Here is a 24,206-nt window from a genome sequence, read left to right on the forward strand (position 1 = left end):
TGAACGAATGAATGAATGAATATAATGGTTTCTGAAATTTAGTTCAGTTCTATCTAGTCACAATTCCCTGCTGTGATTCCATAGATGAGGCTCCAAAAAGCCCCACAAATAATCATGTTGGTGGAAGTGAATTAATTTTAAGTGCTACAAGCATATCAAATGGGAATAATAATGTTCAAAATTAGCACTCAGGAAAAATATGTGCTATTACACAACATATTATTAACCTTTCAAACTCACTTTTCTCTACACAAAGTTAATAGAAGGTAGAAAACAAATTAAGATAGGAAAGGCAGAAGGAAAGAGAGAGAGAGAAGAGTGAACAAAGAATGAAGGGAGGGAGAAGGGAGAGAAAGAAAGAATAAGCTCCCTTTCAAATAGAGAAGAACTCATTCTAAATCAGTTCTATGGGGCATGGAATATCCTGAGAAATATGTCCTTGGGGTGATGTTTATTTTCAGTGCAGTCATAAATGATAAATGCAGGAATTACATCACATAAATTTGAATCCACTGAGTTTCAGATCCTTAAAATCTCAAGCCAAACTGAAAGGGCATCATCCAATATTAAAAGTTCGGACTTGTTTGAAATTTCCTCATGCCTTCAAATCGGAAGCCACCTGATGCAACCAAAAAAGTTTAGTCAATGCAGAGCTTCCCAAAGACTCTAATTTCGAGAGTTACAAGTTTAAGTGTGAATAAGAGAAGGGAACTGGCTCAAAGACATGATTAAAATATTAAAAACGTTTTGCATCATATTTAAATGAAATGACTACTTCAAATGTACAATTATAAAAATAAACAAATGTGAAAAATATTTGCTTTGCAAGTATCAGGTACCTATTGTGTGTCTATCAATGTTTACTGAAAGCTGCATGGTTTATTTTTCTGCTTCCAACAATAGATGTGTGATGGTTTATTTTATGTATTAATTTGACTATACTAAGGGATGCCCAGAGAGTTGATAAAATATTACTTCTACTACAAGCCAATATCCCTGATGAATAGAAATGCAAAAATTCTCAATAAAATACTTGCAAACCAAATTCAGCAGCACATTAAAAGGATCATTCACCATGATAAAATGGGATTTATCTTTGGGACACAAGGATGGTTCAACATATGCAAATCAATGTGATAAACCACATTAATGGAATAAAAGAAAAGAATCATACAATCATCTCAGCAAACACAGAAAAAGGATTTGACAAAATTCAACATCCATTCAGGATAAAAAAAAAAAAAACTCTTAACAAAATAAGGCACAGAAGGAACATATCTCAACACGATAAAGGCCGTATATAACAAGCCCACAGCTAACACCATACTCAATAATGAAAAATTGAAAGCTTTTCCTGTAAGATCAGGAACAAAACAGGGTGCCCGCTCTCACTGCTCCTATTCATCACAGTATTGGAAGTCCTAGCTGGGCAATCGGACAAGAAAAAGAAATAAAAGGCTGAGAATTGAAAAAGAAGAAGTAAAATTGTCTCTATTTGCAGATGACATAATTTTATATAGAAAAAAATCTTAAAGACTCAACTAAAAAACTGTTAGATCTAATCAATGAATTCACTAAAGTTGCAAGATACAAAATTAACATGCAAAAATCAATACTATTTCTATACACTAACAATGGATTTTGTGAAAAAAGAAATAAAGCATTTACAATAGTATCAAAGATAATAAAATACTTAGGAATAAATTTAACCAAGTAGGTGAAAGACCTCTACTCTGAAAACTACAAGACAATGATGAAAGAAATCAAAGAAAACACAAATAAACGGAAAGACATCCCACATTCATGGATTGGAAGAATTAATATTCTTCAAATGTCAATACTACCAAAGCCATGTATAGATTCAATACAATCCCTATCAAGATTCCAAAGGCATTTTCTACAGACATAGAAAAAAAAAAAAAAACTCCTAAAATTTATATGGAACCACAAAAGACCTTGAATAGTCAAAGAAATCCTAAGGAAGAAGAACAAGGCAGGAGGCATTACACTTCCTGATTTCAAGCTACACTATATAGCTACAGTAAACAAAACCGTATGGTACAAGCATAATACCAGACAAACAGATCAATGAAACAAAATGAAGAGCCCAGAGTTAAACACAGGCATATCCGGTCAACTCATATTTGACAAGGGAGCCAAGAATACTCAGTGGAGAAAATACAATCTCTTCAATAAATGGTGCTGGGAAAACTGGATATTTACATGTAAAAGAATAAAACTTGACTCCTACCTTACACCACTCACAAAAATTAACTCCAAATCCATTAAAGACTTAAATGTAAGACCTGAAACCATGAAACTCCTTGAAATGGGTCTTGGCAATGACTTTTTGGTTATAACATCTAAAGCACAAGCAACAAAATCAAAAATAATCAAGTGCGGCTGTATCAAACTATCAGTAAAAAGCTTCTGCACAGCAAAAGAAATATCAACAAAGTGAAAAGACAATCTACAAAATAGAAAAAAAATTTACAAACCATATATCTGATAAGGAATGAATATCCAAAATATATTAAAAAAAACACATACACTTCAACAGCCAAAAACAAACCAAAATAAACCCAACTAACCCAATTAAAAAATAAGCTAAGGACCTGAATAGACATTTTTCCAAAGAAGATATACAAAAGGCCAACAGATACATGAAAAGTTGCTCAACATCACTAGTCATTAGGGAAATGCAAATTAAAACCACACTGAGATATCACCTCACACCTGTTAAAATGGTCATCATCAAAAAGACAAGAGATAACAAACACCGGTATGGATGTGGAGAAAAAGGAACCCTCACGCACTGTTGGTGGGATCGTAAACTAGTATAGCCACTATGGAAAACAATGTGGAGGTTCCCCCCAAAATTAAAAATAGAACTACCATATGATCCAGCAATTCTACTTCTGGGAATATATCTAAAAGGAAACAAAAACACAAACTCAAAAGGATATCTGCACCCCCATGTTCACAATGTTCACAGCAGCATTATTAACAATAGCTAAGACATGGAAACAACCCAAGTGTCCACTGATGGATGAATGATGAATGAATAAAGAAGTTTTTATAGATATCTCACAAAATATACGTTATATATTATATAATACATATTACATATAATATATATTACATGTTTTTTAAATATATATACACACACATATTCCAGCCATAAGAAGTGAGGAAATCTTACCATTGGCAACAACATGGACACACCTGGAGGGTATTATGTTAAGTGAAACAAGTCAGACAGAGAAAGACATACTGTATGATCTCACTTATATGTGGAATCTAAAAAACGAACAAACTGATAGAAAAAGAGGTCAGACGTGGGATTACCAGAGGTGGAGGAGGGTTGAGGGGGATTGGAGGAAGGTGGTCAAAAGGCACAAACTTCCAGTTATAAGGTAAATAAGTACTAGAGGTGTAATGTACAACATGATGGCTACAGTTAACACTGCTGTATGATATACAGGAAAGTTGTTGAGACAGTCAATCCTAAGAGTTCCCATCACAAGAAGAACATCTTTTTTCTTTTCTTTTTTAATTTTCTTTATGTTGTACCTATATGACCTGATGACCATTAGCTGAACCTTATGCTACAATCACTTCACAATATATGTCAATTAAACCACCATGCTGTACGTCTTAAACTTATACAATAACGTATGTCATTTAATCCTCAATAAAACTGGAAAAAAGCATTATTTCTAGGCATGCCCAAGAGGGTGTCTCTAACAGGAGATCAGCATTTGGATCAGTCGACTGACTAAAGAAGCTCCCCCTCAGGAAGGCTGGTGGGCGTCATCCACTCTGTTGATGACCTGAACGGAACAAAAGGGCTGAGGAAGGGAGAATCTGCTCTCACTGTCTGAGCTGGAACATCTATCTTCTCCTGCCTGTGGACATCAGCCCTCCTGGTTCTCCAGCTTGCAGACAGCAGGCGGGGACTTCTCAGCCTCCATAATCACATAAATCAATTCCTATAATAAATCTCCTCATATACACATATAATAGGATATACGTCTACGTATCATCATGGTTCTATTTCTCTGGAGAACACTAATACAGGCTGAATCTATCCTTTTAGACAAAAGTAGCCTCAATCTATTCTATTCTTTAAATCATCACAGAAACAATTTCCAAAATCTTCTTCCAGTAAACTTCATAACACATCTTGTTCAGACAAAAGTGTTTACAGAATTTGATCACGCCTGCCATTTTGTAGAAGAGAATAATTATAGAGTAGTCACCGCCATGGTTTTACCATGGAGAGAAAAGCAAATGGAGTGGTAGAAAGAAACGTGCATCTACTCTCAAGCTCCAGGTAGTAATTGTAAACAATGATTTGGGAAGTAGGCAGTTAAGAATTGATCACTTGCATACCTAAATTAACGTCAAACTCATTTTCTGTAATGGCACCTTTTATGCACCTGTTTTATCCACTGTTTGCTGCCATAAGGTGCAAGTTTCTGATAGCACCTTTCTCATACGTCAAGGAAGTGGCCGTTTTGGAAATTTCACATGGCTCCTTTCTCAGCTACATGGGTGGGAGAGGCCAGATCATAAAACACTGCTCCAGGTGGCCTCTGAGAGCCTCCGTAAGCATGTCACGCTCACAAAAATACAACTGAGGAGAGAATTCATGGCATGACACAGGCAGATGGTGGTCACAGGAGCAGTGGCAGAGACACCAATAAGTTGTAATTTTACCGTCACAATGGACAGCTGCACAGATAGAGCTGCAGCTGGGGTCTGCAGAGGGAGGGTCTCCGGGATGCAAGTCGGTATGTCAACCTCAGTGCCTGCATCTTTCTCTGTAGTAAGAGACTGATCCAGGAAGCACAAGTAACAGATGTAACTAAATATGGTGTAAGTTAACATCAATTGCGTCTTATTATATGGACAGGCCCAGTGCAATTATATAGGTTAGAAGCACGAGTTGGCAGTTGTCAGATCTTGGGAAGCACCAAGAAAGCTTGAGAATCAAGTGGATAAGGACGAACAAGGGACCACTCTTCTAAGGTGTCCAAATTTCTCTAGTCAGTCATCTTGCTGTATTATTATCTCTCATTCTTTGTGCTTCTGAGAAAAGAGTTTTATGTATGTGATTTAAAGACTTAATGGCAACAGATTGAAGAGCTGAAGATGACATACATACTATTCTAACTGTCAACATTGGCTCAGTAACGGAGGCGGGTCAGAATAGGCAGAGTCGGACAGTGATTCCAGGGATGAAGGAATCACAGACTGAAGCAGGAGGAGGTTGGGGGAGGAGGGTATTTTCCTTTCAACATTCTGAAACAGTCCCTTGTGATGCTAATAATCCACCAGTAGGCTAAACAATCCAAATTCCTTCATTTTTCCTTCTGAATTATTTCCAAATTAGCATTCCCTTTAAGTTGGACTGTACATTTCTCAAAATATTTCACTCTGAGAAATATGAACCTATCACATTCTTTGGTTTAAATATATCTGATCAAAGCTGACAAGACGGGATTGCTACATATCATGCTTACATTTACGCATTTCAGTATTCACTGCTTAAAGAATATTACACTGCTGATTCGTCTTTTGTCTGTCGTTTATTACTGTTCAGATCTTTATCTCCAGGACTTTCTTGCAAATTGTTATTATTGCACATAATGGAGTTTATACACAAATATGTAGTTTAATCCTGTCAAAAACACCATTTCCCTTATACTGGAATGTGATAGAAACAAAATAAGTCCAAATACCAGGAACTCCCAGAAATGTCCAAGGATTTTATTCCTCAGGCTTAGAGATGAAGCTTATGAAGTTTGCCATGATTTGCTGCACTATCTTTCCATTCACACGTACTTCGGTCTGGGCAACCTATCTCTAATGTCATCTAACTTTCTGCTGCTATCTTGGGTTTGGTTATATCACATTAAATGTTGTCCTTATAGCACTAATCCTGCATCTGGTTGTGACTCCCCCCATAAGGTGAGCCTCCTGTACTCATCTGAGCACCTTGGAGAAAATCATGGCTACAAAGCACCTAACCATCCATCAGTGTAGTTCTGACGCCTGTGGGATAACGGTTCTCTGTTGCTTTTCCTTTCACTTTGGGTCACGGAAAGCACATAGGCATTGCAGGTGAAGTAGGACCCAGATCTAAATTTCAGATTACCTCCTAATTAAACATAATGGAAAATACATATTGACTAAAGAAGTGTATTTCTATTCATAAAAAAGAGCTTTAACTACCATTCTCCTAAGGACATTTTCAACCTGTCATTGGTATTAGTAATCAACATTGCAAAATCAAATTAAATTTTATGATGACTAAAAATATAAGAAATATAAACTTTAGATGTCTGAAAATGTTTAAATATAATTATCTCTTCAGCTTAGGTACAGTCCTCTAAAATATGCAAATAATATTATTTCTTCAATATAATGGGACAAAAGTAAAGCATCTTGAATTAGAATCCATGCATATTTTTAACTACCAAACTACTTTGTCATTAGTAAAGAAAAATATACTAAGAAAATCAATATTTTGTACTTGTGTTGTCTTGAAAGAAAATCAAGGTATTATTTATATCTTAAATTCCCCAAAACCTCTGCCCTCCAATAAAAGTATCATCAGTAGTGAAGGAGTTAAAAAGTATGTATAAAGACACTTTAGCACTAGTCAAACTAACATATTAATAATAGATGACCCCTGCTCCTCTGTATGATGTAGTCTGTGAAATGTTACAAAATGTCTCCTTCTTGTGAAACGCTTCAACAGAACCCCGTGTGCGAAGGACAGATCCCTGAGGACAGCTCCGTCTGTATTGCCAACCACAGTTCTGTTTCAGATGAAAAGGCTGTGAGGGAACCTTCACAGGCTTCCGAATGGTTCAGTGGCTTCATCTAATGCTCTCCCCTAATTGGCCCTGCATTCAAGACGCTCAGTCAATGATGCAGTATTTAGATCTTTGACAATCACACACTCCCAGGCCAGGGAAGAGTTTCCCATCAGAGAGCAAAAAGGATTCATGGCTTCAAGTCTTACGGAGAGAGAGAGGACAGTTGTTAGTTGAGGTCCCGATGGTATTAGAAGATTCTATCTGGACAGTGAAAGCATTGTCAGAAGTGGTTCATCTGTTGAAGAAAGTAGAGCATGCAAAAACTGTAGAATATTTGGTCTCATAAACCTTACCTTTCATTCTTTTGTTTCAGGATAAATTGGGGTGCCTCCTGAGAGACTCTAAAAATACATAGCCATCATGAGGAAAGCTACCTTCTACAAACAGAAATGGAAGAAAAAAGAAGGCTGCTTCAAAGAGTCACAATGTCACTTCTTATTACTTAAGTCACTTGGATCGTAGTTTAAAATCACATTTTATATAAAGAAACTACTTGCTTAAATAACTACTCTTTCCAACAGGTTTGGCCTGAGCCCAGAGAAACAACTCTCTCTTTTAATCCAGTCTTAAGGTAACACACGTAAAAATTTGTTATCCACATTTCTACATTTCTGATGGCTTAAGCCATATCCTAACATGATTTCAATATGCAGCATAAGGTCTCCACATTTCAGTTTTCTCATCTGTAAATAGGAAAAATATTAATATCTGGAAGAATGAAACAAGGGAACTGAGGGGGCAATAGGATTTTATTCCATATTGTAACAATGATTACTTTTTAAAATTCAGAAAATAAATTTTATGAGCCAAATATCTTTTAGTGTGCTCTCAAATAAATCACCTTCTCACAGCCTCCTGCAAGACTGAATATTTAGTATTTCAATGTGGGGACAATGGAAAAATTGAAGCTCATCCCAAGCCTGGAAGCACCAGACATGGTGTAAGAGGGTATGTTGGTCTTCCTGCCACTGATTACTTGACATCCCCGTGGAAGGAGCTTTGAGGACCAACAAGTAGGCAAGTGGGGCAGCTGGGCGTGGGCGTTAAGTCCCTCTTCCCTCACAGGAATCAAGCAACACCCATTAAGCAGAAATGACTTTCCTCTCAGTGCGGGATTCTAGAGTCTAGTCAGTCACCTAGAAGTGAAATGATGATCAACTCTGGATCATTTAGTCACAAATCAGTTATCAACTCCAATGTTTAGGGAGGTCCGAAAGCTATTATACAAAAGGAGTTAATACTGGAATTTTTGAAAATAAAAACTTCTCCATTATGTTTATACAATTTTGCAGATGCACTCAAAAGCAATAAATAAAACATTTAGGTTAGGAAATACACTTTCTATTCACGCATTAATTAGTTACATTAAGGGCTTTATAAATCAGCTCCTGTATGTCCAAGGAAGAAAATCTGCTTTCTTCTGATGAAAGCCCCATCCCAGTGGCGGCTGGTAAATCATGAGTGACTCGCTCTGAGGAGTGAGAGGAGGGCCTGACTGGAGTTTGCATATCTTTATGACATGAACACTTCCACCATAATAGGTTTTTAGCTACCAATATGATGCCAGTGGATGCAGAGTTGGAAGGCGATGCTGGGCAGGGTACTGTCACATAGAATTTCTACCCTACAGACGCCATAGATGTAAAATCACCCCTGGAGCGCCAGTAACAGGGCGATGCAGTAAAATAACTAGGAAGGGTTGAGACTGGGATATTTATTACTTTGGATTTTCATGTAATTTAAAATGTATGTAATTAATGCTTAATAAAGGCTGTGTTTAACAAGTGGCTCACAGAATTTCTGGAAACATAGCAGTAAATTCTCCCCGGTTGGTACGAGCTGGCCCTAGTACATCACTGCCTTCATCTGCAGATAAAAGGCAAATGTACAGAAGAGAGAACAGAAATCGAAGCACAAGAAATTCAATTAAAATATAAGGAGGACTTGGCTGCTAGTGAAAATGTCCATTCTCAGAGATATTTAAGAATCGACAGCAGGGTCTTCGGTACTGAAGATTCATGCTTTGACCTGCTGTAGTGCTAAAGACAGGTCTAGATCATTTCTTAAAGACCCCTCAAATCTAAGATATGATACGTTTCATAAATTATAATTTGAAAGAGCTCCCTCATCAAGAATTTATATTTTAAATACAAATTGATAACGAGTTGCCATTAACGAGAATTTTATATTTCCCATTATCTTAATTATGATCAGTCACAGCTAGTTATCAGTACAGGAAACACAACTGGAGAGCAGAACATTCCACTTTGTACTTTAATTAACAGATTTAACCAATCAACCTCTGTAGCCTGGCGCTTCCCACATGCAAGCACTTATACTACATGTGAATCAATACCAAAGTATAACCACGGTCTCTAATGACTGCAATAGAGAGAAACTGTCAGAAATATATTTATGACTTATCATCACAACCATTGAGCTCTTATCTCTTACGAGAATCTGATTGCTACAAACCTATTCCAATATCTCTTGTTAATAAAGGAGCTAGGCCTCTGTATGAAACCATTCTAAACACGAGTACCTGTGGACAGAGTGGAGAGAAGAAACTCAAACATTTAATCCTACTTAATGATTCAGGAATACAATTAATCAGCAAAGCCATTCTAAAGAGTGGTCCTCTAGGCAGAAAAGAAAAAAAAAAAAAAAGAAACCTAGAAAAACAGAACAAGATCATTAACATTGGCACGATCTTGCCCTCCCTTCATTTTACAAAGGACCGTCTAATTCCTGCAATCAGAGCCCTTGTCAGTATCCCCAGCCCGGCTGCCCACCGGCCTTCAGCCTCATCTCCCCGTCCCAAGTAGATGCTTCTCCTCCAAATCTAGGAACTGGGGATGCTCTTACAGGAGTCCAACAGAATAGCAATCTGCTAGTTCAAGGATTTCACCTTCCCTAACTCCGTGATTAAGCAAGACTCAAGGATTTCCCCAGATTTTTTTTTTTACTATGCCCATCTTAAAATATCTATTCTCCAATCCTCTACCTAGACCTACGTAGAATCTAAAAAAGAGTGCATATATGTATATGTGTAACTGATTCGCTTTGCTGTACAGCAGAAACTAACACAACATTGTAAAGCAACTATACTCCAATAAAAATTAATAATAAAAAAAGGAATGTTCCATTAAAGGACATTTAGGGCCTATCTCCTGTTTTATTTTAGTATCTGCCAAATATATCAAATTAAAAATGTAAATTAGATAGTTTGTGCTGTGTGTCATTTGCTTGTTCTACCATTTAACTGGCGTTTTGAATACCAATCATTGACAGACAAAGTGTTATCTTTTAGTCTAATGTTACATCCTGTAGTAAATGCATGAAGATTCACACACATTAACATCAATTAGTGTTAATGGAGATTAAAAGCATGAGTTTTTGATGCACCTTAGAAAGAAGGTCTGCTTTAACCTTATCAAGTATTTGCCAAATAGTCTCCCTAAAATTGACATTCGAAATGTCTTCAAAATTGTTTGAAAAATCTTTTTCCAAAATTAATGTTAAAATTTCTTCGCAGTGTAACGTATTACAAGAAAATCAAAATAAGCAATTAAAAAGATAATCATTTGTGGTTTTCTTTTTAACCTTCTCATTTTTTGTCTAAATTACTATAAATCCTAACTTACCTATGAATCAGCTTTACTTTCAGAATGATTAATACATTTATTCTCCTATTCCATATTATCTCCACTATGATATTAGGCAGCTAACTTTCAAAATGCAACACTAAAAGGCACCCAATTCTCCAGCCCCGTGCCAGGGTGCCCCTCCCAGCAAGCGGATCAAGTGTTGGATTTCCGCCTAACACACAACACCTGTGTGCCACACACAACCTTATATTAATGCTCTGATCAAATATGCTCTGCTTCTTATCTTCCTGGATCCCTCCATTTGGCTGGTCATCTGTTTGTTCCATTTTTCTTCCCAGCACTATTACTGCTTCATTCACTGGGACCTTGGGAAGAACGGAAGGTAGATGCTTCTGTGGTTTGTCATCTTGTTGTGAAAGCCCTCAAATTTTCTGTTTTCTGTTCTGATTTTTATTTTTATCTTTAGTGAGTAATTTTTGTTAAGCACTTGAAATCCTGCTTTTGAATGCAAGATGTACTTCACCTGATGAAAACATATGCTTAAGAAAATTGTCAAAATATACACAAATATATCTGCTTTATTTTCTGCTCACATATACAAACGTTTGCAAAGAAACTGCAAAGTTTATATTACTATGTCTCTAATGCCAAAATCTTAAGTAATATTAACTCAGAATTTCTTAGGCTTACATTTGAAATTCTTCCTTTATATAATGTGGATAATTGTTCAAATGTTTCCCGGAGACCTAAAGTATACATTGTAAAATTGGTGAGAGAAAGGTGAAAAAATATGGACAGAGCAGCTCATTTTTTAAAACAGAAAGTACTATCGAAGTTCTGGGGAGAGAAAGCAATTTATTTTTCAACATCTTATGATCAGGATTATCCTCTTAGAGGGAAAACAAACTAAGCAAAACAAAAATCCACATGGAAGTGACCAGAATGAAAATGATTTTATTAAAACTGGGGACCATTTTTTAAAAAAATCAATAGCACTTGATATTTTACGAAGAATAAAATAACACAAGTATATATAAATATTTCCATTTCAGTGAACTTTGTGCATTTCCATTTTCTCAGTTTTACCATTTGGAGTCCTGGTTTCCATCCTGTTCTCATCTATCTTTATGCTCTCTCTCTTCTATTCTTTTTTTTAAACATCTTTATTGGAGCATAATTGCTTTACAATGGTGTGTTAGTTTCTGCTTTATAACAAAGTGAATCAGCTATACATATACATATATCCCCATATCTCCTCCCTCTTGCGTCTCCCTCCCATCCTCCCTATCCCACCCCTCTAGGTGGTCACAAAGCACCGAGCTGATCTCCCTGTATGCTTTCTCTCTTGACTGATCTCCTCCAAGGCTTTAAATACCAGTATTGGACATGGTGCCCAAGTCTGAATATTTGATCCAAAGTTGTCCTCTGAGTTCCAAGCTCAGATACCTGACAGCTACTTGGCCTTAGGTGTCAGAATCTTAAAATGCCTCAAACAGAACCCTTCTGTCTCCAAACACTCCTGGCTCCACCTTCACACCCACAACACCCAATTTCCCCACTTTCAGTAAAAAGCACTGCAATTCAAGTCTGTTACACAAAATGTGCGGGTCAACCCCTCAGCAAGTCCTAGGCTTTTACTCCTAAATCATGTCCCAAGTCCACCCTTTCCCCCATCTGTCCTGATTCGAATTCCCGCATGTGTCTGATTCAAATTCTCCCTTGCTCAGAATAACAGAAGAAGATCCTGGCTGCCTTTCTTCTCTTGTTTCTCTCTAGTCTATTCTCCACTCAGCAATGAGAGTATTTTGAAACACAAGGCACTGGACGCCAGGACTCTGTTTAAGATACTCCAGTGGATTCGCATTGCTCTTTGAACGAAGTCTGGTGCCACCGCAGGTGTCCAATGCCATCTCACCGCATGCACCCCATCTCATGCTGTGCCCTCGCCACACCAGACTCCTGTCACATCTAGAAATGTTCAAGGCTCTTTCAAAACTGGAGGCTTTGCACATTTGGTTTCCTCTCCTTAGAATGGTTCCCCGCCCTCTGCAGGACTGAGAAGTTTTCCTGACCACCACAGCGAAGAAGACCCCTCCCTACTTCTCTGTGTATATTACACTTTCATCTCCTTAATGGCACTTCATACTTGTAATTAGGTAATCTTTGTTTACATATTTATTGGCAGCCCTTCTGCCCTCAGATATAAACTCCAAAAGAGCAGGCCTACATCTGAATAGCTCACACCTATATACCAAATGCTTGGACTCTATGAATAATTGTTGAATGCTGTTGATTATTTCAAGTACAGGAAGCAAAGAACACAGTAAAGAGAGTGCAGATTCAAATCTGAACCCTGGTTCCATCGTTTACCAGCAGGATAGTCTTGGGCATGTCACTTAAACTCTCTACCCCAATTTCTGAATCTCTAAAATGAATGGTTGTGAGAACTACATGATTTCAAAAGTATCTAGAGCAATGCCTGGCACAGAAAAAAAAAAAAACTCAATGAAGTCTAGCTATTCATTTATGCATTAATTTATTCTCCAAGTATTTACTGAGTGCTTACCCTTTGCAGGGTGTAGTGTAAAATTCTGTGAGTAAATCAGTCTTTGCCATTTGTGGACTTGAAATCCAGTAAAAGAAACAGCATGTACACAAAGAGATAAACACAAATAAAGTTTGCTAAGGGCTGCTGTAAACAAGTAGCACAAACTGAGTGGCTTAAACCACAGAAATTCTATTGTGTTACAGTTCTGGAGGCTAGAAGTTTAATATTAAGGTGTTGGCAAGTTGTTTCCTTCTGAGGGCTTTGAGAGAGAACCTGTTCCATTCCTCTTGCCCAGCTTCCGGTGGTTCACTGGCAATCTCTAGCTTTCCTTGGCTTGTGGAAGTATCACCCTGTTCTTCCTTTCACATGGCGTTCTTCATGTGTGCATGCCTGTGTCCACATTGCCCTTTTATATAAGGATACTCAACTAATTACACCTGCAATTGTCCTTTTTCCATATAAGGTCAGGTTCTGAGTTACTGGGGATTAGGGCTTCAACATAAGAATTTTGGGGGAACACAATTCAACCCATAAGACTATAAGAATATAACGTTTCTTAAGCAAATTCAATACTCTGCACAGTTAAATAACAAGAGAGCTGTAAATGGATTTGGATTTGTAGAAAATTGGCTAAGGCAGAATATTGTAATGATTTCAACATCAATCATGTTATAACTAAAGTCTCATTATTAGCCAAAATTTTAATTTCTCTTTTTCGAAGTTTCATAAGATGAACCAGAGTATTTAAATATAGAAAAAGAATAGAAACTAAATGATTACAAATTATATTTTTCAGGAGAAGAGAAAAAGCTATTAAAATTTAAAACATCTTAAAACAAAAGCATCAGTACACTACATAGTAAAATAAATGTATCTGCATCCACTGCCAGATATCTATGATAAGTGAGGGGTACCCTTCTTAAAACTTAGTTTAAAAATATGTTACCACAACTACACCATCATTCAGACACCTCTCAACACATTTTATCTCAGCATCACAGTGTCACAGGTGATCACAAGATGGTCTGAATGTGGAGTGGAGAGACAGTTAACTGATTTTCACTGTGAGAAAAAAATTACTAGTTTTATTTCAGGACAGGATGTTCTCTAAAATAAAAACAGGGTCCATCTAGGTGTTAAGAGCTGCTTGTTTTCTATAAATCCTCTAAAGATTTCTGTTACTGTGGATATGTAAAGTAAGAGTTTGGGATTTTTTAGACCTCATAGGAATATGTGGTCACCTGTCCATAAAGTGATGCAAGGTGCAATAAATTTCCCCTGGTGATAACCATATCCGGGGACAAAGTTGCTCCCTGTGATGTTGAGAAGACATCTAAAGTTCTGTGGGAGCAATCCCTGCCAAGCTGAGTTCAACATTTCATGAGGCCATTCTGAGAAAGCGGCTCAGAAATGCATGTGGAAGAAATTTCAGACTGAAAAACATACCATTAAGACTCATTTAAATGTGGCAACCAAAAATAATTTACTAAAAGCATATGATCAAATGTTTCACACGTATATAATAATAGAATACACGTTATTTTGAAACAAGAAAAATCAAAAGTAGCCTTACAAAAATGTGTCTAAAGTTCTTGGATGACTTGATGAATGTGTTACCTGGTGATGAACTGCTTTTTCAGAAAAGATTTACTTTGCACAGTTTTCTAGGGGCATGTGCTCACGCTTTTCACATTCTCTCCAAGCTCATTTAGCAGAATGAAGAACGTGAATGTGGAATCTGAGGCAAACACACAAATGTGCTCGAGGGTAGAAGCACAGTAACATGGGAGGTGGCCAGAGTAGTGCAGTGAAGGAAGTAGAAAGAAGAGTGAGATTTTGCAAACCAAAGCGCATCCAAATACACTAGCCTCAAAATGGTAAATTCTCTCTAATGATATCCCCAATCTGCGGAGGAGGGAGGTCGGATTTAGTGTGAATGAGATGATAAAAACCTTTCATTTGTTTCTTTAACTTTAAGAAGGAGTTAATGGACCATCTTTTAATGGTCCACACAGTGACTTAGTCATTAGCACACAGACTCTCTTCAGCAAACGTGTCCTCCAAATACCATTCCCCCTCAACACCCGCACTTATTTGTTGCTTCATAACCCCCATCTTCCAACAGTTGGTGGGAGCAGAAAAAAACATGAAAGGGAAAAAAATGACAGCTGGTTTCAGTGGGAAGAACAAGAGATCTGGGAGTCCTACCCAGCAGTATGCTGGAGGAGGCTTACACCAGATCAGAAACTTAGACTTTTAGGATTTTATGAGCCAGCTGTAAAACACAACCATTATTTTAAAATAAATAATATAAACTTTAAATTGTATTAAAAACAGAGGGACTAAATATTTAAAACACATCCTTTCCTCATTATTTTACTGTCTTCCTTTTTCTATGCTTCTGAGGTTATTTATGCTTATTTTATCTGTATGATGGAAATGCTATGTAATGTTGTACTTCAAATTGGCCAAGGTGGGAGTATTTACACCAAAGAAATTGGCAAATGCTAAAAATCAGGATGTAACATTGTTTTGTTGATCATCTAGACTTAAATAAGCAATGGAAAACTTTTTTCTAGTAATGTGTATTCAACCTAAAATGTGTCATGTCATTATATTGCCAATAGCACAAAAGAATTGAGACAACCCAATCAAAAAATGGACAGAAGACCTAAACAGACATTTTTCCAAAGAAGACATACAGATGGTCAATAGGCACATGAAAAGCTGCTCTACATCACTAATTATCAGAGAAATGCAAATCAAAACCACAACAAAGTATCACCTCACATGGGTCAGAAAGGCCATCATCAAAAAGTCTACAAATAATAAAAGCTGGAAAGGGTGTGGAGAAAAGGGACCCTCCTACACTGTAATTGGTACAGCCGCTATGGAGAACAGTATGGAGGTTCCTTAAAAAAATAATAATAGATTTACCATATGATCCAGCAATCCCATTGGTGGGCATATAACCAGAAAAAATGAAAACTCTTAATTCGAAAAGATACGTGCACCCCAATGTTCACAGCAGTCCTATTTACAATAGCCAAGACATGCAAGCATCCCAAGTGTCCATCAACAGAGGAACGGATAAAGAAGATGTGGTACATACATACAGTGGACTATTACTCAGCCATAAAAAAGAATAAAATATTGCCATTTGCAGCAACACGGATGGACCTAGAGATCATCACACTAAGTGAAGTCAGACAAAGACAAATATTACATGATATCACTTATATGTGGCATCTAAAAAAATAATACAAATCAACTTATTTACAAAACAGAAACAGACAGACACAGAAAACAAACTTATGGTTACCAAAGGGGGAGGGGGAGGAGGAGGGATAAATTAGAGGAGTATGGGATTAACAGATACACACTACTATATATAAAAGAGATAAACAGCAAGGATTTACTGTACAGCACAGGGAACTATATTCAATACCTTGTAATAACCTATAATGGAAAAGAATCTGAAGCTGTACACCTGAAACTAACACAATACTGTAAATCACCTATAGTTAAATTAAAAAAAAAAAAATTGAGGAAATAATTTTCCAGTGCTTTAAAACTATTATCCAATTCCGCAAAGAATCTGCTCATATGTTGGAGGAGGTCATGGAGAGGACCTGACCTCCAGTTGACCCTCGAGCTGGACCCGGGCAATGAGAGGCGCCTCACTCCCTCCCAGTCCTCGAATATATGTCCTGCCCACCATTCCCTCAGTCGGGGCTGTTTCAAGGATGCAGCCTGCACAGAGCAATGTGTTGTTGAGACCATCTGGACGGTAGACATGACTGAACCCAAAAACGCCTCTTAATAAACTGAAGGTTCTGGCTGCTGGGGGAGGGGCGGACAGCAACTCATCTTGCGGCCGTCCAAGACGAGCCTTGTAAATTCTCTTGCAAATTAAACCTGCCGCCTACCAATCAGGAGTTGCCTGCCTCTTCTGCCCCTCCTTGGCCTCGGGCTATGGGGGAGCCAGTCTAGAATTCCACCTGGGTTCGAACCAATATCACGTCATCGATGGACTGAAGTTACAATACCGACTTCCTGGTTTCACTTTCCTATTCCTCCTCAAAGGAAATAAAAATATTAACCAGCATTTACGTCAGAACTAGAGAACCAAGAGTTCATCAAGTTCATCAGACTAAAGAGATTCTGCCAGAATTAATCGGTTATGTAGAATTTACAATAAAGAGTACTGCGTATTTTATTATTATTATTTGTCAAAGTGACTGCTACACATCCTTATATATATAAGATTTATAATGTACTATGTAACAACGTAAAATATACATATATGTTTTGTTTTGTCCGAGATCCAATTATTAAGTGTTTACCGTCACTCGGCTGCCTCTACCACCCAAAACCTATTGATTTGAAGAAGCTGTTTAACTCTACGAGCATCAGCTTCCTCATCTGCAAACCTGTGAAATGGGTGCCTTCCTCAGAGGGTAATTTTAGGGGTAAAATAAAATAACGTTCATGCAAAAACCCGGTATGGATCGCAAATGTTAATCACCATCGTCCATTCAGCTGTATGTTTTCTCTCCTAATACGAGCTCTTCTAAGGACTCGCAGGGTTTACAAAGATGAACGGTGTTTGATCCTTATCCTCAGGCTGCTTACAGTCTAGTAATGTGGAAATCACTAAAATAATGTAAGAGGATGAAATGTGTTCTAACAGAGGAAAAAGCAACCTACCGTGCAATTAAAGGAAAAGAAGGGATTGGTCTTTACCTGGAGCACCACGGAAGACTCCACAGAGAAAGTGGAAGTCTGAGATAAGCTTTGAAGAGTAAGTTGCATTTCTATCAGTTGAGAAGGTGTATGTGGAAAATGCAGGCACTCGAGGCTGACACATGAAACACCAAACACATCACCATCACAAGTATTACAACCTCAGCTAAGGAAATCATAACTGCATTGATAAATCCGCTGCATCAAAAACCCTTCCATGTTACTTCCACATAAAACAGAAAGGATTATGCTACTATAGATTATACAATCCAGTGTGCCCATCTACAATTTTGCATATTCAAAGTTGACTAAATATTTATTGTTTTACCAGCTCATAAGCCACGTCCACTTCTAATAACCAAAGTGTAAATTATCCTCTGACCTTCTTTCCTTAATGAAAACATTCATGTTCCAGTGAATTTTCAAATTATTTTTCAAGGAAACTCTATAAAGTACATCCTATTGTTAAATAGGACAAAAGGGACTGTTCCATAGATTTAAAGAAAAGTAGTCACTGATTCCAGATCTATAAATATATAAATTATGCACACATTATGTAAACAATGAAGAACACCTCTAAAGTGAGGGTTGAATGGGAGAGTAAAACACGGAAGAGGAAAGTGAAGCCTTTTAAAACATTCGTGGGTACAAGGACTAACTATTAAAGAAAGAGCATTATTTTATCCCTCAGTTAATGAGCCTTGCAAGGGTTGACATGACTTGGTCAAGCTCACCGAAAACCTTTTTCCTCTTGCTAGTCAAAATATGCTAGCTAATGTTTGTCTCTTTAAAAAACAACACTTGGAAGAAAGCTTGACAGAGCATCTACAGAGTCTGTATTAAGTGTAATAAAAGAGCGATGTCTATTAATCTCTCACACACAAGTCTCACACGTAAGGTCTGTGGCCTTGACCTCAAGGGACTATGAAATAGACCACAGGCCCAGGCTAGGTCCCAACAGCACATATGTCAAGATAAGCATTCGCGCCGCACTGAAACCCCTATCACTCTCCACTCTTCCCATTCCATGCACTTCCTGGCAAGCCACTGCGCCTTCTCTCCCTGATGACAGCTGTCAGTCTGTCGCCGTCTGAACACGCAACATTTCTACAAAATCTAAAGAGAAATTGGAAGGGCAGGGGCTAAAACACTCTGTTTAAAAACACACAGCGCGACCTCCTTCCTGGAGATCCGAGACTCCTCAACCACCCCCTTTCACCCGCAGGAGGGAAGAACCGCCTCTTAACTAAGACTTGGAGCTCGCCCCGTCTCCTCGGACCTGGGCATTCCCACGCACCTTGTCACACAACGTTACTGGAAACCATCCCGAGAAGAAAGAGCCCACAAGCCCCTGTGAAACTTCAGCGGGAATGCGGAGGTGCTAAAGCCAGCCGGCCAACCCAGGGGCGGGGAAGTCGCTCACCCCCCCGGCGCCCGGGCAGCAGCCCCTGGACCTCGTGGCGACGCCCGGCGGGGGCGCGTGAACCCCCGTGCCCGGGGCCGCGGGGAGACCGCGCCCTCCCGCAGGGCGACCCGGTGAGTGCCCGCGGCGGGGAGCGCAGTGCGAGGGGAGCGGCGGCGGGGAGGGTGGGAGGCGGCGGGAGCGCGGGGCTCGGCCGCCCGCCCGCCCGCCCCGCGCCCGGAGCTGCGGCTCCGCGGAGGGAGCCGGCGAGGCCGGTCCCCGGGCAGGAACTCACCAGCTGCAGCGCGCAGAGGCCGATGAGCGCACAGCGCCCGGTGCAGCAGCCCATGGTGCCCGCGTTGTCCGAGCGGCGCGCGCCGCCAGAGATCCGCGTCGTCCGGCGCCGCTGCCTCCGGACTCCCGAGCAGCCCCCGCCCGGCGCTCGCCCGGCCCGGCCCAGGCTCCACCGCCCGCGGCCGCCGCTCGCCGCTCTCGGGGCCGGGCTCGCGCGCCGCCTTTGTTAGTTTCCCGGGCGGGCAGAGGTCAGGACGGCGCGCACGACCCGAGCGTCTGGCTGGGGTCCCTGCCGCCCGCTGTGCGGGTCTGCTTCTTGGGGAGGGGGAGCCGGGCGGGCGGGCGGGGCGGGGGCGGAAGGGAGGCTACAGATGGTGAGTGGGTGGAAGTCTGTTTAGGGGAGGGGAGTGTGGAGGAGGTGGGCGTCTGAAAAGTGGAGTGGGCCGCGTGTGTGCGTGCGTGTGTGTGTGTGTGTGCGCGTGTGCGTGTGGCGGGAAGGGATGAATGGAAGGGAGTGCCGGGGGGAGGGTCGGCCTGTCTTGTTTGGAGCCTGGAGAGGGAGGACGAGGAGGAGAGAATGAGAATGCGAATGAATATGAATGAGCGTGAACGGGGGCGTGTGCGGGTGCTGGAGACCCTCGGCGGCGTGGGGAACCGGGGAGACCCGGGCGCGGCTCTCTCGCTGGGGGCTGTGCTGGGTGTCGGGAAGGTGGTCGAGGCGGGTGCGAAGGAGGGGACCGGGTTTGGCTGAGGTGCCCCGGAGGTGGAGAGGGTGGGAGTTGAGACGGCGTGGTGCCCGTGGGAGACGGGCCCGGAGGCGAGAAGCCGAGGGCGGGCGAGCGCGGCGGAGCGCGGGCCGAGCTCCGAGACGGCGGGCTGCGAGCGCGGGCGCGTCTGCTCGGCCGGCGCTGGGCGCGCGGCTCCGGGGTCTCGGGGCCAGGGTCGTCCCTGCCGCTGCGGCCGGCTGCCCGGAGGGCGCCCCTGCCGGAGTCTCAGGGGAAAGTTGACCGAGTTGGACGGGCGAGAGGCGGGCGATGCGGCGGCAAGGAGGTGCGCCGGCCGGGAGCGCGGGGATAGAGCGGGACACCGCGAGGAGACCTGGCGTAGGTTTTCTCCACTAAAATGCTGTTAGAGATTGTCACCAGGCGTGAAAGGAGAGGACGCGTGGCTTTTTCTAGGAATGGAGAATGTTTCCGGGGTGAGGATAAATATGATTTCTCCCTAGAGGGAATTAAATTGTTTGAAAGGGGCTTGGAAATAAGACCTGGTCCCGGATGGTTAAGATCCAGGACAAACTCTCCATGAACCCCAAGGAGGCTCTCTTGCTCTCTCTCACCTAATAGATTAGAGCGGAGGAGTTCTGCGGAGGATTCAGTTTCTTCAGGCTCGGTGTCAGATTTCATGGGCACGTTTGCTGTACCTGGTGGAACAACGCACGGAGCTCGCGCACCTGGAAGAGCAGGAACAAGCCTCCCGGCCAGTTGTCTCAAGAGGTTTTCTGCGGATCTTGGCACTGAAACCCCGTTCTAACCCACTGCGGCCCACCTGGGTCCTTAGTGGTAGGTTAGTGAGAAAAGGAGAGAGATCTCTGTGTTTTTAAAAATTCACTCCGTGCAGGGAAACTCTGCTCAAGGCAATCCTTCAGACATTACAGGGAGTTTTGTTTTTGTTTCGAAATTAACTGGCTCTTTCTAAACCATTCCTTCAGGACTGAGGCTTATAACTTAAAACAGAGTTCCCAGGAAAATTGTTGCATGCTGTCTTTGAAATGCTAGTAGGGACACATGGAATAGTCTGCAGATTTGGGTCCATGAAGGGGTCAAGAACACAAGTTGTCGGATTCCACCTCTGTCCACTGTCTGGGAGAAGGGGACTAATAGAGGCAGAAGCCTTTTTTTTTTTTTTTTAAACCCAACCTTTAAGACATCAGAGATCATGAGGGCATGCTTCTTTTACGCACAATAAACATAACCGTCACCATTCATGATGAATGAAAACAACAGGAAAAAATAGACCCAGACAAATAGGTAATTTAGCATATAGAAGAGGACAACACAGAAAGTTCCAGGCCACTGACCCCTCTGAAAGCTGTAGGAGGCAGCTGAAGAGGGAGAGAACATGAACTAGTCTACCTACAACTTCCAGAAATGATCACAACCTCTTCACCATCAGGGATTGTGATGAATGATGATACTAAACATAATGGCCCTTCTTTCCCTCCACATTTACATATGTTTACCCCAGTATCCTTTTTTCATCGTTTTATTTATTTTTTAGGAAGTACCAAATTTGCAGCTAAGATGCACTGGGTCCTTGCCAGGCACCAGGCTAAGTGCTTTATGTGTATTCGTTTACTTAACCCTCACAACAGCCTATGAAATGGGTGCTATGAGCATCCCCAGTGCAAAGATGTGGAAATGGGAACAGGGCATCCCGCGGCTACAGAATGGATGAAGAGGAACTCAAAGCCAGGTCATCTGACTCAAGAGCTCCTTGATGTACATGCTCACCATACTGCCTTTAAATCTTAGGGTGTGAGTGACACCTGCGCTGGCACTAACTGCTCCCCACTGGGAAGCAGGCATAGTGATTTGCATTTACCCCGTCTCCAGAGTCAGTGCCACTCACGTGGTGTGATTCCAGGGAACCAGGAGGGTCCTCCTATACCTTTCCCTTTCCCACTGCCCTCTCTACTGATAGACCCAGATTGACGTTTCTTCCTTGTACAGTTAAAGACAGTTGAAAAATGCATTTGGCTTTGAAAGAGAGGAAGAGGAAAGACTCAGAGATGGCACAGTGCTAGTAATAAGTCTAGAAAGTGTGTAGAACTACCTCTGTTTTTCTCTCCGGTCTCTCATTCATTTTCTAAATTGAATTCCATCATGAACTAAAAATCTTCCTCCCTTCCTTCTTTGTTTCCTTTCTTCCTCAGTGCTGCCCTCAAATATTTCTTTCTTCTTTTCTTAATTGCTTATTATGTCAAAGGCTACGCTAGCTGCCAAGTTTGCAGAGCTAAGTGATATACTCCCTCTCCTCCCTCAAAGGCTTGGAGGTGGGAAGGGAAAGCAGAAGGTCAATGAAGCGGGGCCCACTTGGCACTGAGTGCTGTCACCAAGTGCTGTCACTAAGGGAATTACCTGTCTCTTGGGGAGGGGAGAGGAGAGGAGAAGAGAGTAGACAGTGACTGAGCAATGAAAACAGTGGGGCCCAGGGAGGATTTTGGAAAAGTTATTAATGAAGAAATAATAATCTAAGGAACAACTAATCCAATGTATGGTTGGTTGTATCATTCCTCACTGTAGAATCTCAGACAAGTCACTTTGCTTCACTTCGAGTCCTCATTTTCCTGTGTAAAGTGGGCGTGATGTATGACTTGCCCCATGGGAATAAGCCTGACATTTCTTCTTCCTCCTCCACCTACATGTGTCTTGCTCCCTCACCTCATGTCACATCCCATAGAGGCACCCAGTGTCACATCCCACTGACACCCCAGTCAGTCTATTGCATTTTCAATCAAAACATTGATTTGTTTATAATTTCCCATCTCCCCACTCAAAAACAATGCTGTTTCTCTAGTGCTTATAACAATAGTTAAACTCAATATTTGTTGAATTAAAAAAGATAACGTGTGCACATTTTTAGCATAATACTTTGCACACAGCATTGACTATATACGTATACACACATATATGTAGGATACAGTAACTATGAAACATATACATATACACAGGCAGACATATCCTAATGACAGCAGAGTCTATGGTTTTTTTTCTTTCTTCTTTTTATTTCTCAGTTTCTTGGTAAAATTCCTTTTGAGAAACTCCAGTCCTGTCCCCCTTAAAGTTGAGAGAGAAGCAAAATATCTATGCACAAGAAGAGTGAGATAACTGAGTTAAGAGAGTGTCCCTAGAGACCAGACTCAGAAGTGCAGATGTCTAGATTTCACAGGACTTCAAATACTAAGATTTGAGACACCAGTTTGAAGGAATTAAAGTTCCTCCTTAATTATTTCACTGCTTTTTAAAAAAAAATTTTTTTGAAGACTTCCAGGTCTGCATTTTTGTTTGAATGAAATAGTGTGCAGTTTGATCAAGTGTTCTTCTATCTCCATTGAGAAAAGTTCCCAAACGTGCCACTAAATGTGTGTGTTTTTTCCCTGGTGCCTGCTTGATGGTGGGCCCCTTCTTGGCACCTTTTTGGAGCAAGAAAATTTAAATCTTCCACACATCCTCCTGCAACTAGCTTAACTTCATGAATATCTGACAGACATTGTAATGACAGGATGGCTGCTCAGTTGGAGCAAAGATAAGCTTCACCCTGGAGCAAAATGTGGAGACCTTCGTGTGGAGCGTGTGAAGCATGGCGGTAAAGGCTGTGGTACATCAGTGTGCTGTCCAATGCCTGTTGAGGCCACAGTCAATTCTAGTTGAACTGATTCACTTGTTATGCATAGCAACGAATGTCCCAGAGTGTTGGGGACATGGGAGAGAGATACTTCTTGCTATTATAAGCACTTTACATCATAGCATTTGAAAGGGACCGCCCCCCGCCCCCCACAAAGGGCTGTTTTATTAGGAGGTAAGGTGAGAAAGAAGTGGAAGATGGATAGGGGACGTAAGAGTGTTTTTAAGGACACCAGAAAGCCTGGAAGATTCGAGAATTACAAAAGGAGAAAGAGCGAGGAAATTTCTTTGGAATATTTTGCTTCAAGAATTATT

At 40.8% G+C, this 24,206-nt stretch overlaps 1 protein-coding gene across 3 annotated transcripts in view; it reads right to left on the reverse strand.

The window, feature by feature from the left end:
• The window catches only part of NKAIN3 (sodium/potassium transporting ATPase interacting 3), a 516,979-nt gene extending 497,428 nt beyond the window's left edge, over nt 1–19,551 (reverse strand). For all 3 annotated transcript variants that reach the window (XR_009498413.1, XM_059901560.1, XM_059901558.1), the window contains exon 1: nt 19,490–19,551. Coding sequence is in view for 2 of the 3 variants with exons in the window: in XM_059901560.1 (XP_059757543.1) it covers nt 19,490–19,543 (54 nt within the window). In the remaining variant the exon portion in view is untranslated. The remainder of the gene's footprint in view (nt 1–19,489) is intronic.
• Nucleotides 19,552–24,206: the final 4,655 nt, after the last annotated feature.

This window comes from Balaenoptera ricei, chromosome 17, assembly GCF_028023285.1.
Source record: "Balaenoptera ricei isolate mBalRic1 chromosome 17, mBalRic1.hap2, whole genome shotgun sequence".
Taxonomy (NCBI): domain Eukaryota; kingdom Metazoa; phylum Chordata; class Mammalia; order Artiodactyla; family Balaenopteridae; genus Balaenoptera; species Balaenoptera ricei.